General features: G+C 40.7%; 1 protein-coding gene across 10 annotated transcripts in view; it reads left to right on the top strand.

Annotated features, from left to right (window-relative positions):
- TP53BP1 (tumor protein p53 binding protein 1) overlaps nucleotides 1–15,879 on the top strand; it is an 81,425-nt gene that overhangs the window by 29,937 nt on the left and 35,609 nt on the right. For 8 of the 10 annotated variants that reach the window (XM_023558747.2, XM_010598393.3, XM_010598394.3 and 5 more), the window contains 3 exons: nucleotides 1,558–2,884; nucleotides 8,820–8,939; nucleotides 9,703–9,906. In XM_023558747.2, the coding sequence (XP_023414515.2) occupies nucleotides 1,558–2,884; nucleotides 8,820–8,939; nucleotides 9,703–9,906 (1,651 nt within the window). Of the gene's footprint in view, nucleotides 1–1,557; nucleotides 2,885–8,819; nucleotides 8,940–9,421; nucleotides 9,530–9,702; nucleotides 9,907–15,879 lie in introns of those variants that run through there. The other 2 variants (XM_010598395.3, XM_023558752.2) reach the window with 2 other exon arrangements.

Raw genomic sequence — 15,879 nt, forward strand, 5'->3', positions numbered from 1 at the left:
CAGTTTTAAGTGTATAGTCTGTTGAATTTTGGTAATTGTATGCAAATGTATAACCACCACCGCCACCATCAACATACAGAACAATTCCCTCACCCTGAGAAGCTCCCTCCTAACCCCTTGTGGTTGACCCTCCCACATTCCATCTCCTACTCTAGGCAACCACTCATCTGCTCTCTGTCACTATAGTTTTGGCTTTTCTCTAAAATTTCATATAATTGGAATCAAAAAGTGTGTATAATCTTTTGTGTTTGACCTCTTTCGCTTAGCATGTTTTTGAGATTCCTTCATCTTGTTACATGTATTAATATTTCATTGTTTTTTTATTGAGTAGTATTCTGTTATATCTGATGTATAAAAACCAAAAGAAAACCAAACCCAGTGCTGTCAAGTCGATTCCGACTCATAGCGACCCTATAGGACAGAGTAGAACTGCCCCAGAGAGTTTCCAAGGAGCGCCTGGCGGATTCGAACTGCCGACCCTTTGGTTAGCAGCCGTAGCACTTAACCACTACGCCACCAGGGTTTCCATTTGATGTATAGATATATCAAAATTTACAGATATATAAAAATTTGCTTTATCCATTCACCGGTTGGTAGGTGATCTGGGTTAGGAATGATACTGTGAACGTTCGCGTGCATGCCTTCATGTGGACATGTATTTTATTTTCTTGGGTAAATACTTGTGAGGGTAATTGCTGGATTGTAGGATAATGTTTAACTTTGTAAGATACTGCCACACTGTTTGGAGGCCCATGGGTGGCACAGATAGTTAAGCACTCAACTACTAGCCAAAAGGTTGGTGGTTTGAATCTACCCAGAGGCACCTGAGAAGAAAGGCCTCGTCGATCTGCTTCTTGAAAGATCACAGCCTTGAAAACCCTTTGGAGCAGTTTGTACTGTGCACATACGGGGTTGCCATGAGTCAGAATTTACTGAATGGCAACCAACAACGAGAAGCTCTACTGTATTCCAAAGCGGCTCTAACTTTTTGCATCCCTCTGAGCAGTGGTGAGAGTTGCAGTTGTTCCACGTCCTCACCAGCACTTGTTTTTGTCAGTCTTTTTAGCCATTCTTGTAAGTATATGGTGGTATCTCATTATGGTTTTAATTTGCATTTCCCTGATGACTAATGATCATAAGCCGTGGATTTTAATATCTATTTTACGAATGAAATAAAGTGAGAAGTAAAATGAGTACATTATTCCTCCTTTGTGAGAACTGAAGTGGGCTGTGTAGGCATATGTTCCAAAGGTTTCTATATAATCGAGGGCTCATCATGATGTAATTTTAGCAGCTTGATGATAACACAGTTAAATTTAGGTTTTGGTATGGCTTATGCTTATTCTGTATCAGTGATTTCACAAGAAAGGCCTTAAATGGAGGGACTTATGTATTAATGAAAAGACTGGTATTATGAGTTTTGTATTTCCAAAATTAACCTAGAGTTTTTTAGTTCTTCTCTTGAATAATTGATTTAGAAATTTCAGATGAATCCAAGGATTAGAGGTAAAAGAAATATGAGCAAATGATGATTTGTCTTTTTTTGTTCTTCATTAGGACATTTTCATTCCATCTCCAAGTTTGGAAGAAGGATCAAATGATGGGAAGAAAGGTGAAGACTTGCATAGTTCATCTTTGACTGTTGAGTGTTCTAAAACTTCAGAGACTGAACCAAAGAATTCCACTGAGGATCTTGGGCTGTCTTTGACGGGGGATTCTTGCAAGCTGATGCTTTCTACAAGTGAGTATAGTCAGTCTCCAAAGATGGAGAGCTTGACTGCTCACAGGATTGATGAAGATGGAGAAAATACACAGATTGAGAATACTGAACCCATGTCTCCAGTTCTCAATTCTAAACTTGTTCCTACCGAAAATGACAGTATCCTGATGAATACAGCACAAGGTGGCCAAGTAGAACTGGGTCCTAATGATGACAAAACAAAGGGGGATGATACAGAGACCAGAGATGACATTAGTATTTTAGCTACTGGTTGCAAAGGCAGAGAAGAGACTGTAGCAGAAGATATTTGTATTGATCTCACTTGTGATTCAGGGAGTCAGGCAGTTCCTTCTCCAGCTACTCGATCTGAGGCACTTTCTAGTGTGTTAGATCAGGAGGAAGCTATTGAAATTAAAGACCATCAGCCGGAGGAGGGGTCCTCAGAGTCTGAGGTAGAAGAAATCCCTGAGACGCCTTGTGAAAATCAAGGAGAAGAACCCAAAGAGGAAAATAAGGAGAGTACTCCATTTCACCTTTCTCTGACTGAAACTGAGCCCCAAGGGTTGTGTCTTCAAAATGAAATCTCAAAACAAGAATGTCAGGAACCTATGGAAGTTGAAACCACTGTGATTAGTATTGATTCTCCCCCAAAGCTGCCAGTGATTGACCAAGAATTGGAACACAAGGATCAGGAAGCTTGGGAAGAAGCTACTTCGGAGGACTCGAGTGTTGTCATTGTAGATGTGAAGGAGCCCTCCCCCAGAGTGGATGTTTCCTCTGAGCCTGTGGAGGGGGTGGAGAAATGCTCAGATTCCCAGTCTTGGGATGATGTTGCTCCAGGAGAAGAACCAAGTGCTGAGGATAGACCAGATACCCAGGGGGAAAAGAGTACAGAGTACGAAGATGATCTGAAACCAGCAACTGCAGAAAAGGAACCTGTGGAGGAAGACCCTCCACAGCCCCTTTTGCCTATAATGAGAGCAGGTGATACTCAGAGACCTGAGCAGGAAATGCATCAAACCCAGCCTCAAGAGAAAACAGATAACGCATTACCAGAAGACTCAAAAATGGCTAATGTGAAGCAGCTGGGCTCTGGGGTAGAGGCCCAGCAGCTGGAGAAGGCCTCTGCCCATGCCTCACAAAGCTTCTGTGAAAGCTCCAGTGGTGAGTGTGATTATGAACTGTCATGTGTCTCCAGTCGTATTATAATTTAGAATGGGAGGTGGGAGACAACTGTGTGCTATGTCAGGACGGAAAATGAACTTGGGTTTATGTTTCTGAGCAGCCAGTAGTAGTTGGGAAATTTAGAATTTGGGGTTATATTTATCTTTGATAGTTGTAATTAATTGTGGGGTCATTGAGATTAATCAGCTTTCTCATTCAGGAGTAAGTATTTTTTTATTTTGACAGTTGCCAGAATCTTGTTTTCTTACTCTTCACAGTACATCACATTCAGGATTCTGCTAATAAATATGCTCTAATTGGGTTGTTTCTTGTTTATGGGCATTGAGCAAAGTTCTGAATATAAAGTATACTTTATGTATTATAAATTGAGAATAAAGATTACTTTCTAAAATATTTGTAGAGTACTATGTATGACGTTAGCTGAAAAGAATACAGACTTTCTAAATGCCCAGAGTTAGTACAGTTTAAACACAAAACAAATCTCCAAAGCAAAACAAAAAATAAAAACAAAACACAAACTTACAAAAGCAAGCTACTAGAGATATGGAAATGAGAAAGTAATATATGAATAACCTTCTGTCTGTTAGTGTAGGTGACCATACCTCCTGGTTTGCCTAAACAGTCCCAGTTTATACCTGTTATCAGGTGTGATTATTAACACAGTGAAATCTGTTAGAGCTGGACTGCCTTGGTTTTCCGGGTCACTCCAAGTTTTCCGCCTTTGACAGGGTGCAGTCTTGTCACTTTTGTACTGTTCTCTGTTAATGGAAAATATTTGCGTTTTTTTCCTCTGACAAGTTTCCGCCTTACACAGGTCCTGGCTTTTGTGGGTTTTACTGTAATACTTTTTTTTTTTTAAACTCTCAAAATTGTCCCTATTCATTAGGTTTTATAGTTTTTTTTTTTTTTCCTCCAAACAAGAAATTTGAGAGCTGGAAAGGATATTAGGGATTCTTGGGTTCAAGCTCTCCTTTCTAAAGTCATATGGCTAGTTCATGATTGAAGTGGGACTAGAACCTAGGTCTCCTGATTCCCAAGTCTATGCTTTTTCCTCCTGTAAAACTATACTATAATGCAGTTCCTCTAATTCTGGTGATTCGGGTAGCAGAGATCCTAATGACCTAAAATTCCATATTACTGATATTCTTATACTTTCATTACATTTAAATACTGTTACTGAACTAGGTGAAGAAAGTATTAGGGCCTACCAGGCCTACTAGGCAGATTGTGTTAATCTGGCTACTTACCTGTAACCCGTTGCTGTCAAGCTGATTCCGACTCGTGGCGGCCCTGTGTGTCTCAGCGTAGAACTGTGCTCCACAGGGTGTTCAATGTCTGTAATCTTATGGAGGTAGATGGTTAGGCCTTTCTTCCATGGCACCACTGGGTAGATTTGAACTGCTCACCTTTCAGTTAGTAGTTGAGCACGAACTGTTCGTGCAACCCAGCAAAAGAAGCTTATACTGGGCTGTTACTTCTACTGTATTGTTTAAATGTATTCTCTATGAATTCTTGGTCCCATTATTAATTGGCAGAGCCAATAAACACTGCCATATTACAACTTAGTCTAATATATTTATCCATATTTCTTGCTAAAGAAATGTTCAGCTTGCTTCAAGATTTTAGTTCTTGAGAACAACTAAAAGCAATGAAGAAAATGATTGGAAAAATAGTGTTTATAAGAAGTTAAAGAAATTAAAATTGAAGGAAATCAGAACATTCAAGGTAGAGTAGTAATTTTTGCCTGTTTGGGAATTAGTCCAAAATAAATCAGTGAGAAGAGTATTACGGAGTAATGCTATACTAAATTATATTTAGTATAGTTATGTTCGTTGCTAAACCTTAAGAGAGACTAATGAGAGTGATCTAAAAGTTAATGGTTCTTTAATCTGAAAAGGCAAAATGAAAGTTATAAGCTGGATGAGCCCCAGGTTGGTTCATTATATTTCAGGTTGCTAAAGTGAGAAGGACATACTTTTGTTGTTGTTGACAGCTTTATTGATTTTTAAACAAATGATGCATGCTTAATTGTGAAAAAAAAAATTCAAACAGTACAGAAAAAGGGAGAAGGAAAGGGGAGGAAAGGATTTACTCCAGTGTCTGCATTATAGCTAACTTAATCACTGTCAACAGTTTGGAGACATCTTCAGACATCTTAAAACTTGAAAAAAGCAAATTTAGAAAGATGGTACTTGGAAGCCCAACCTTATTCAACATAGAACAAAGTTGTGGTGGGTTGACGATATGGAGAACTGTAACAAGTTCAGTAAGCCTTCAGTTAAGCCTGTAGATGGTAATCTGTGATAGGTCAATAATGATCCGGGAAGCTAGGTATGTTTCAGGCTCTAGCTCTGACCTCTGGAGGCTTACTTATGAAATGTTATCCTAACTGGCCTTTAATGTCAGACCGAGAATTTTAGGGATGACTTCATGCATGCATGGTGTCACTCAATATAGAAATTCTTGTATTTTCAATTAGATGACTTTTAATCAATTAATTTTCAGTTAGATGGCTTTTAATCAATTGTAATAAGTGACCAGTTCTTTTGGGAACAAAAGAAGAAAAATGGACTTTATAACAGGAAGTTGGAAGTAAGAGAGACCTTCTTCACATTAAGGGTTTTAAATATTGTTTTTTGGGCTAATGAATTCTCTAAAATCCATAATAATAAGGACAAACTCCTTTCTTTATTTGTATTTTTCTCTATAGGCTGGTATGCTGGCATACAAAGGATAGCCCATGATAATCTGGGAAAGCAAAAGGGACTTGATAATTTAAATAATGTGGGAGTGCTAAATGTCAGAGAAAGAACTGAATATGTGGAAAATTCCAATAAATTTAAAAGGATAAAATATACCAGTATATGTAGTTTGCAGGATTTGGTAATAATTTTGGCTAGGTTAATGGTGTCTTTCAGATGAGTAAGCAGAAGCAGAGAAATGGAAAAGCATTTAGAGGGCATTTAAATAGATGCTTTATGGGTACGAATCGAGCCAGGACTAGAACTGTAGGATGGAGCTAGAGTTAACTGAATGCTGACCTAAGAGTTAGAAACTTGTCTTCTAGTGGAAATCTTGAAGTTTTTTGGATAACATGTTCAAAGCAGTGTTTCAGGAAGGCTGGCTTGCTTGCATTGTACAGAAAGAGTTGGGAATTACAGGGAAGGCGAGGGTTACAGACAGAGAAAGCGATTGACGGGCTGGTGTAATAACCCCGGCATGAGGCATGAAAGGCCAGACAAGGCTAGTGGCAGTGCAGCAGGTTGTTCTTTAACATGCCTCTAGTGGAAAAGTGGGCTCAAACATATCAAAGATCCTGAAAATGATGTGAGACTGGGCGCCATATTGTTTGGAAACCCTTGTGGCATAGTGGTTAAGAGCTGTGGCTGCTAACCAAAAGTTTGGCAGTTTGAACCCACCAGGTGCTCTTTGGAAACTCTAGGGGGCAGTTCTACTCTGTCCTGTAGGGTCGCTTTCAGTTGGAATTGACTTGAGGGCAATGGGTATGCATAAAGTCGCATTCAGGCCTATAAACAAGAAAAAAAAAAGCCAGTGCCGTCGAGTCGATTCCGACTCATAGTGACCCTATAGGAGGGCTTATAAAAGACTATGTATTAGATTGTTGTTGTACAGTTAGATGATGGTGTTAAGTAACTTTTCATAATTTTATCTAGTACTGTGCAAAGGAGTAGTCCTGGTGGACTACTAGCGTTTGGCTGCTAACCAAAAGGTCAGTAGTTCAAATTCACCGGCCATTCCTTGGAAACCCGATGGGGCAGTTCTGTCTGTCCTATAGGGTTACTGTGAGTCAAAAACGACTTGATGGCAACAGGTTTATTTATTTGTTTTTTTCGTGCAAAGGAAACTGTTAGAGGGAAATAACTTTCAGCAATTAATGCTTGCACATCGCATCTGTATATTACAGGGTTTCACATAGAAGGATCTGTTTAAAGATTTCATACAGCTTTTCAAAAGTCTGGACCGTCCGTCATAATACAAGGAATGGTTCCTGTCACTAGAGCAGTACAAGCGATCTTTTATTCTTGATTGTTCCAGAATAAAAATTCTACAAAATATATCTTTGAAATTTATAAGCCCTGGGGTTTTTGTTCTTTTGTTGTTTCCACATCTTTTCTAGATTCTTTAGCCTGAAGGACTTGCTTTATAAGGAGCTGCCTGCCAGAGGATGAATTCTTACCCTGTGGCGTAGAGGTTAAGTGCTACAGCTGCTAACCAAGAGGGTGGCAGTTTGAATCCACCAGGTGCTCCTTGGAAACTCGATGGGGCAGTTCTACTCTGTCCTGTAGGGTCACTATGAGTCGGAATCAAGTCGACGGCAGTGGGTTTGACCCATTTCTGTTCTTTCTATAATTACATTTCAGTGGAGATCTTTGCCAGTTAGATGTCATGTTGAGATTCTCCACTCTTCACAGTTCCTTTAGTTGATCATATATACTTTCACTCTTTATTTCAAAGGTCCATTTCATTTTCTCTTTTTATCCCTTCAGGTTACTAATTCATTTTCACTTATATTTATATATAAGAGATGTTGTTTTGTGATTTTGAAGGAAAAAAAACCAAAAGGTGCTCGATATTAAAGATAATAAAGGATAGAAGTGGAGTGGAAAAAAGATGAAAGCAGCGAATTATTTTCAGAAGGAGTGGTGCCTGGGTATGCCAGGTTGTAGTTATTTTGAGGTGACCCAGGGAAGTAAGAACAAAATTTCATATAGTAGGTTTAAGAGGAGCGGCCTGGCACAGTTATTTTCTCCTAAACACAGTTGTTGTTTTTTTAACTGTCCTTAGTTGAAAGTTTACAGCTCAAGTTAATTTCTCATTCAAAAATTTTTCCACATTGTTTTGTGACATTGGTTGCAGTCCCCACAATGTGACAGCACACTCCCCCTTTCCACCCTGGGTTCCTTGTGTCCATTCATCCAGCTCCTGTCCCTTCTTGCCTTCTCGTCCTGTTTTATTTGGACAGGAGCTGCCCATTTGGTCTGGTATATTTGATTGAACTAAGAAAGAAGCTCGTTCCTCATGTGTGTTATTTTTTGTTTTATAGGCCTGTCTAATCTTTGCCTGAAAGGTGTGTTTTATTGAAAGATAAAAACAATTAGACAACCAGAAGATATGATTTTGACAGTTTGCCAATTCTGATTAGCAGTGATTTGGAACTGGATATGGACCTAATTAAAAAGTACAGTTTTGTGTCTTGACAAATGTTTTATCTTGTAATAATTTAATAATGTCTAACCACTGGGGATGCTCGTATCTGTGAGATTTGCTGTTGGGCAGAGTTTTAGGTACAAATATTACTTCTCTGGCCAGAGTGAGTTCTGGTGGGTACTGCTGAACCATCAAACCCTTAGATTTCTGTGTTAGAACTAGTGAGACTTTTGACGTCCTTTGGCACCTCATTGAGTAGATTGTAAATTGAAAGAATGTCAGTCTTTTGTGAAGTTCCCACAGACTGCTACGGCTTATACATATGAACTCCGTGGGTTAGCATTTGCACAAAATTCCATTGTCTACTCTTTATACTATAAGCATGTGTATCTCTGAGTGTCTATCTCCAAATGTACTGTCTTGGAGCTCAGATGTTCCCCATGACCCCATGTTCTGCAGATCTGCTGAACTTTGGGCTTCCTCTCTCTGCCTGTTCTCTGGTTGCCTCCTTTGTGTCAGTCCTGTTGATGACTGTAAAGAGAGCAGAGAGAGAAGCAGTAGGGAGGTGGTTGTGAGGCCTAATGATGGGACTGGGAATGAGACGGAATTTGGGAGCAGAGGGAAAGGCACTACTGCTGCTTCCCTCGGTTGTGCTTATTTACACTTCTCTTTTGGTCTTGGTGGGTTTTTTGGTCTGCTTGTTGTTTATCATTGTTTTGTTTGGTTTTGCTATTTGTTTTTTCAGAAACTCCATTTCATTTCACTTTGCCTAAAGAAGGTGATATTATCCCACCCTTGACTGGCGCAACCCCACCTCTCATTGGGCACCTTAAATTGGAGCCCAAGAGACACAGTACTCCTATTGGTGAGTGATTAAAAAGTAATGATGTTTAAGACAGAAATTTTGAGATATCATTCTTTATGCAAGTGATATTTATAGATCTGAGGAGCTGGGCCTGATTGACAAGGTTGAATTTTGTCTCAAGCAGAATAAGGCTGTCGTGTCCGAATTTACTCCCAGGACATGTTGAGAGGTGATGAGGAGAGAGAAGGAAAGGAAGGGTGGAGGGAAAGAAGAAAGAATATTTATGAGGATGTCATTACTTGCAAGGAGATGGAATCTGAGTGCTCAATAGGGATATAGAGCTGTTTTATAAAAAAAGGGACAGCAGGTCGGATGTAAGTACTGTTTATTCAGAACCTTGGCTGACCAGTCAGTCTGCTGCTTAACAGGGCAAGAAAACTTGGCTCCTCCTTCCCTGAAGCAGCCCGCCGTCGTCTACATTAACCTGTTTGTTTTCTCTAGTCAGTGCTGGGAGGTAACAGTCATGCCGCCTGGAGTCTCCTGCTGCCTGTGCCTGATGCTGGCAGATGTGGGTTGGCTGAGGGCTCACGCAGCACCCTTTGTCCAGACGCAGAAGCGGAACTGAACCCTGCTGCTCCTCTTAAGACCAGGTGTCAATACTAGTGCGTAGTTATTGGTACTTGTAACAGGATCTGTCCTAGGAACCCCTTTCCATCCTGCAGAGCTGTGGAGTCCAACAGGCAAATTGATGACCTTGCATTGTTGTTTTTCTTGTTTGTATTTTAGTGTTCTTTCTTTCTTCCTCCTGCCTCCCTTCTTTCAGGTATTAGCAAGTATCCAGAAAGCACCGTAACAACCAGTGATGTCATGTCAGAAAGCATGGTGGAGACCAACGATCCCATTCTTGGGAGTGAAAAAGGGGATTCTGAGGCTGCCCCAGAAGTGGATGATAAATTATGTCTGAGAATGAAATTGGTCAGTCCTGAAACTGAGGCTAGTGAAGAGTCTTTGCAATTTAGCCTGGAAAGTAAGTATTCTTCTCTGTCAATTTTGGGCAGTTAGTACCTCCTGATCACCTGGGAAGTATTAATAATCTTTCTTCTAGCTATAATGATTGATGCTTTTATAACTACAAATGTAGTTATGAAGTTTTATTCTCAGAGATTTAATTCTCTGCTTTTGGCCAATCCCTGTCTTGTTACTGAAGATGCTGTCATATGTCGCTGTGTTGCTGCTTGTGTCTGTAGTGTAAAATAATTGGTTTCCATATTCAGAGGTAACTCAGAACAGGATAGAAAATTTAGGATTGTGATTCACACTGTGGGTTTATGTTGACTCTTTTCCACATTAATTCCAAGTTGTTTGGCTTGGTGAAAATCATAAAGAAGTACAAGGGAGTGGTGCAAAGTAGGGGCCAGGCTTTGAAGGGCTGTGTGTATCATGCTGAGGCACTGAAGAATTTTAGGCAGGGGAGTGTTTGCATTTTTAAAAGGGAAACTTTGTGACTTTGTGCAGGATGCTTGCTTTCCCTGCAGTGCCCATTTCCTCATCTCCTGCTTAGAGGACCCAGTCTTTAAACCAAGAAGTGGGGGCAGTAGTAGGGACTGTGATGAGGCGATGAATTTGAGAGGTGAATGGTAGGATAGACAGAACACTTGGCCATTTGAATACGGAGTTAAGAGGGAGGAAAAATTACAGAATGACTCCTTTATCAGTTCATTTACTTCTCATAATATCGCTTCATAGTGGTATCCTTATTTCCACTTTATTGATGAGAAAACAGACTGTTACTTGTTGAAGACCACAGTAATTTTAAGAGGTAGTGTTGGAATTTGCATCAGATCTGACTCGAAAGCTTATAATTTTTTCACCAGGTTGTGTCTTAGTTATCTAATGCTCCTGTAACAGAAATACCAGAGTGGATGGCTTTAATGGACAGAAATTTATATTTCTTACAATTTAGGAGGCTAGAAGTCTGAATTCAGGGGGTTGGCTCTGTGGGAAGGCTCTCTCTGTCCACTCTGGGGGAAGATTCTTGTGTCTTTTCATCCTCTGTTCCTAGGTTACTTGTTGATCATGTAGCATGTACCTTCCCCTCCATTTGTGCTTGCTTGCTTAATCTGCTTTTTCATATCTCAAAAGAGATTGACTGAAAACATGCCCTACTAATACTTTCTCATTAACATAAGAAAGAAAACCCATTCCAAGTGGGGTTATAACCCCAGGTATACAGATTAGGATTTACAACACAATACTTTTGGGGAACACAATTCAATCCATAACAGGTAGTTTGTAAATGTTTAAAGGGCTTAGATGAGGAAGATGTCTCATAAAAGTGACTGCAGAGAAACTTTCAGAGAGGAGAACCAGGAGAACGTGAAGTCATGGGAGCCTTTGAAGAGAGTTACAAGAAAATAATAATGTCAGATGCAGGAAGGAAGCTATGTCTGAAATGTGGGTTGAGTTTGGCATTAGGATTCATGGTGACTCTGACAGGATTAGCTCTAGCGAGAGTGCAGTGGTTGGGGTGCCAGCCGTAGTGAAGGTAACTGAGGAGTGATGGGGAGGGAAAGAGGCAGCAAATGTACTCTGGTTTTGAGAAGTTTAGATGAGAAAGAAAGAGAAAAACATAGCAAGTTAGCGAGAAATGCAGGTTTGAGTGAGGTTTTGTAATTTTTTAGGCTGGGAGGGGCCTGAGCAAGTTTATAAACTGAAGGGAAGAATCCAAAAGAGAAAGAGATGGATTAAAGATGAATGAGTAGGGGAAATAGTTGATGGATCAAGGCCCTGTAGGAGATGAGGAAGGGAAGTGTTCAGAGACCACAGGTAGAGTGGGTAGACTTGACAAGAGGGAATTCTTGTTTTGAGACCAAAGAGAACAATCGAGGGCTTAGATAGGTTATTGTTGTTGTTAGGTGCTGTCACGTCAGTTTCAACTCATAGTGACCCTGTGTACAACAGAACGAAACTCTGCCCGGTCCTGTACCGTTCTCACAGTCATCGTTACGTTTGAGCCCATTGTTGCAGCCAGTGTCAATCCATCTCATTGAGGGTCTTCCTCTTTTTTGCTGACCCTTTACTTTATGAAGTATGATGTCCTTTTCCAGGGACTGGTCCCTCCTGATAACACGTCCAAAGTACGTGAGACTAAGTCTCACCGTTCTCACTTCCAAGGAGCACTCTGGCAGTATTTCTTCTAAGACGGACTTAGCAGGCAGTCCATGGTATATTGAATATTCTTCACCAGCACCATAATTCAAAGGCATCATTTCTTCTTCAGTCCTTTTTATTCATTGTCTAGCTTTTGCATGCATATGCGGTGATGGAAAATATCATGGCTTGGGTCAGGAGCACTTTAGTCCTCAAAGTGACATCTTTGCTTTTTAACATTTTAAAGAAGTCTTTTGCAGATTTGCCTACTGCAGCACATTGTGTGATTCCTGACTGCTGCTTCCATGGGTGTTGACTGTGGATCCAAGTAAAATGAAATCCTTGACAGCTTCACTCTTTTCTCCATTTATCATGATGTTGCTTATTGGTCCAGTTGTGAGGACTTTTGTTTTCTTTATGTTGAGGTGTAATACATGTTGTGTTTTCTTTACGCTGAGATGGTGGTTAGATGGGTGGTGTAGACAGATTTATAGTTTAGTAGGTTAAAGGTGAGAGAGACACACTTAATGGCTTTAATTCCACCAGTGAAATAGGAGGCAAAGCTTCTGCTGAGAGTAAGAGGAGAAGTTCAGTAGGGGATTTACAGAGTAGTGACATGAGGGAGCAGGAGAGCTGGCTGGCTACGACCAAGTAAAGGATGGACGTTTGGTGCTAAAGGCCTGTTGAAAGTGAAGTTCATGAATTCGGAGCAGCACGCGTCTACAGAGATGCCTTATTTTCAGCACCCTTATGTAGAATCAGAGGAGGCAAGCTGTAACACTGATTCAGGGTTGATACTTGTGAATGTGGTGGAAAGATACAAGGGCAAGGGATTCAGGAGTACAGGTCAGAGAATGGGTTTGGTGATGGACCAGGGGTTCTAGGCCTGTTAGGGTAATAGGCCAGGAAAGGTGCTGCTGATGGACTGAAAGAAAACGAAGGGGAAAGGGCTTGAATGAGGATAAACACTGGGTAATACAAGCTAATAGCTTATTTGGAGCCCTGGTGGTACAGTGGTTAAGAGCTATGGCTCCCAACCAAAAGGTCAGCCGTTCGAATCCACCAGCTGCTCCTTGGAAACCCTATGCTTTGTCCTACTGAGTTGCTATGAGTCAGAACTGACTTGATGGCAATGGGTTTTTTTTTTTTTTAGTAGCTTTGTTGCTTTTATATGGTAGAGGGATGAATCATGCAAATGTGTTTATACATGGTTTTCTGAATCTAAAAAGTAATATATAGAACGTTTTTGGAAAGATACAGAAGAAACTGGTAGCCTAAGTTCCTTCTGTTGAGGGGAACTAGCTGGCACTGAGACTGGGTAGGAAGGCGAGCTTTGTACATTTTATACGTTTTGAATTTTGAATGTACATGTATTTATGTGTTATTTTAAAATAAATACATGTATATAATGCTTATTTTAGGGGAAAAAAGCATAAAAGAATTTTACAAACCTGAAAAAAACACTTAAGATGTTGGTGTATTTTGCTTCATACTTTGTATTTCTATACGTAGAAGTGTTTTTGGAAAACATTTTGGAGTGATACTGTGTTTCATTTTTGAGTGACTTTTATTTTACATTGAGTGTTTTCTTTTCTCGCGCCATTAAAAGTTCTTAATGTTGATTTTGGTGGATGCATAACGTTTCATTTTGTGGCTAACCCTCCATATAGTTAACAGTTTCTTTATCGTTTGACATTTAGGTTGTGGATTTCATGTATGTGTGTTTGAGCAGTGGTGTTGCTGTTGCGTCGATTCTGATTCATGGCAACACTGTGTGAGTGTACAAATTATTAATTTTCTGGTTTCATTTGTAGTTCCTAGTGTCAGTCTCTATCTTTGATCTCCAATCTCGGTATCCCTTTAGCCTCAATGGCAGAGAAACCAGTTCCTAAGTGTTTTTTTTTTTTTCCCCCCATATTGGCTGCCAAGAAGAAGTATATAAAGTTTATCAGTGTTTATATATGTTTTTATACTTTATGTAAAATGTTTCTTTGTTATTTATTGTTTTATGGATTAAAAAAGAGGATTTATATAACATTTTTATGGGGAACTAACTACTAGGTATTTTGAGATAGGGTGGTATCATGGATTGAATTGTGTCCCCCCCGAAATACGTGTCAGCTTGGTTAGGCCATGATTCCCAGTATTGTGTGGTTGCCCCCTATTTTGAGATTGATATAATTTTCCTATGTGTTGTAAATCCTAATCTCTGCCTGTGGTCAAAGAGGCAAGATTTTAGATTATGTTAAAGAGGGTTAGGGTAGGAAGTAACACCCTTGCTCAGGTCACATCCCTGATGCAGTGTAAAAGGAGTTTCCGTGGGGTGTGTCCCACACCCCCTTTTGTCTTACAAGAGATGAAAGGGAAGGAAGCAGAGAGTTGGGGATCTCATACCACCAAGAAAGCAGTGCCTGGAGCGGAGCGTGACCTTTGGACCTGAGGTTCCTGTGCTGAGATGCTCCCAGATCAAGGGAAGACTGATGACAAGGACCTTCCTCCACAGCCAACAGAGAAAGCCTTCCCCTGGGGCTGATGCCCTGAATTAGGACTTCGAGCCTACTAGACTGTGAGAGAATAAACTGTTGAAGGCATCCGCTTGTGGTATTTCTGTTGTAGCAGCACTCGATAACTAAGACAGGTAGTTCTAGCCATTAATGATAAAAAAAAATGGGTAAAGCCTTGAGTATCACTTTTGGAAGCTGAGAGTTTAGAGGCATTAGAGTGCTAGGACTCTGAGTTTGATGGTAATCGTGATTTTTATGGCATTCCTAAGAAACTCAAACTAAAGGCTACCATAAAAACCATAAAGTTAGCCTAAGGAGTTTTGACTTCCAACCGTAGAGTGGTTAGTCAAGGTTTAAGGACATGTGGACGTATCTTCCTATGTCACTTGTTTTAGACAACGGAGATTCAGATCTTGTCATCTTTGTAATCCCATCTCATCTTGCACAGTGTATTTCACCTATAGGGTCTCCATTTTTTTTTAATTGTGGTAAAAGTATAACAGAACATTTGCCATTTTGACGCTTTTATTGTTTGTTTGCTTACTATGTCTTAGCTTTTTATTTTGTTTTGATATGCCCAAATAGGCTGGGTATGTGAGTTACTTTGGTTATTGGCGTCTTTGAAGCTCTCATGTCCTGTCAGCAGGTGGCTAGAGCTACCACTAGGTGTGTGAGCCCAGCAGTCCGTTTACTTTTCTTGTGTGGATTCAGCTCAGGTGTCCAGGTTGTCAGTCACCAAGTTTGTGGTACAGGTCCTCACCTACAGTCCTAGATGGGCAGAGCTACGTAGGGGTGATTGGAGCAGCCACAGGTATTTGGCTGCAGTAGGGGGTTATGTGCTGAGCAAGGTAGAGGGCTGATGGCTACCCTTGAGTGCTTAGGTGGAAGGCGTGTCCCTGTCCCCTAGAGCGTGTAGGTGGGTGGGTTTTGTAGCCAGACTTTAGGCACCCAGTGCTGTTGGTTGTAAGGACTGGGAGGCAGCACTTATTCTCAGACCCCTGTTGTGGGTGGCTAGGTGGAATGGGCGAAACCACCAGTCCTCAGGCCCCTGATGTGGGTGGGTGAGGACCCTGCTTAATGGGCAGGGCGGTGTCAAGTGTCATGAATCTGCCACTCCCTCTTGGCTGTTGCAGTTGAAAATAGGCTTCAGGTATATACTGTGTTGTTCTTTGCTAATGAAAGCCTGTGCTGTTGAATGGGCCCACACAGGTCTAGGCAGGGGTGAAAGGCATTTGAAGTCCATGGATCCCTTATGCATGTGCCTAGGCAGAGGAGCAGTGCCTGTCCTGAGTTCCTGGCTTTAGGGGTCCTGTCAATTTTTCAAAGCTCCCAGATTGGTTTGGATA

The sequence above is a fragment of the Loxodonta africana genome, chromosome 10 (assembly GCF_030014295.1).
Source record: "Loxodonta africana isolate mLoxAfr1 chromosome 10, mLoxAfr1.hap2, whole genome shotgun sequence".
Taxonomy (NCBI): Eukaryota; Metazoa; Chordata; class Mammalia; order Proboscidea; family Elephantidae; genus Loxodonta; species Loxodonta africana.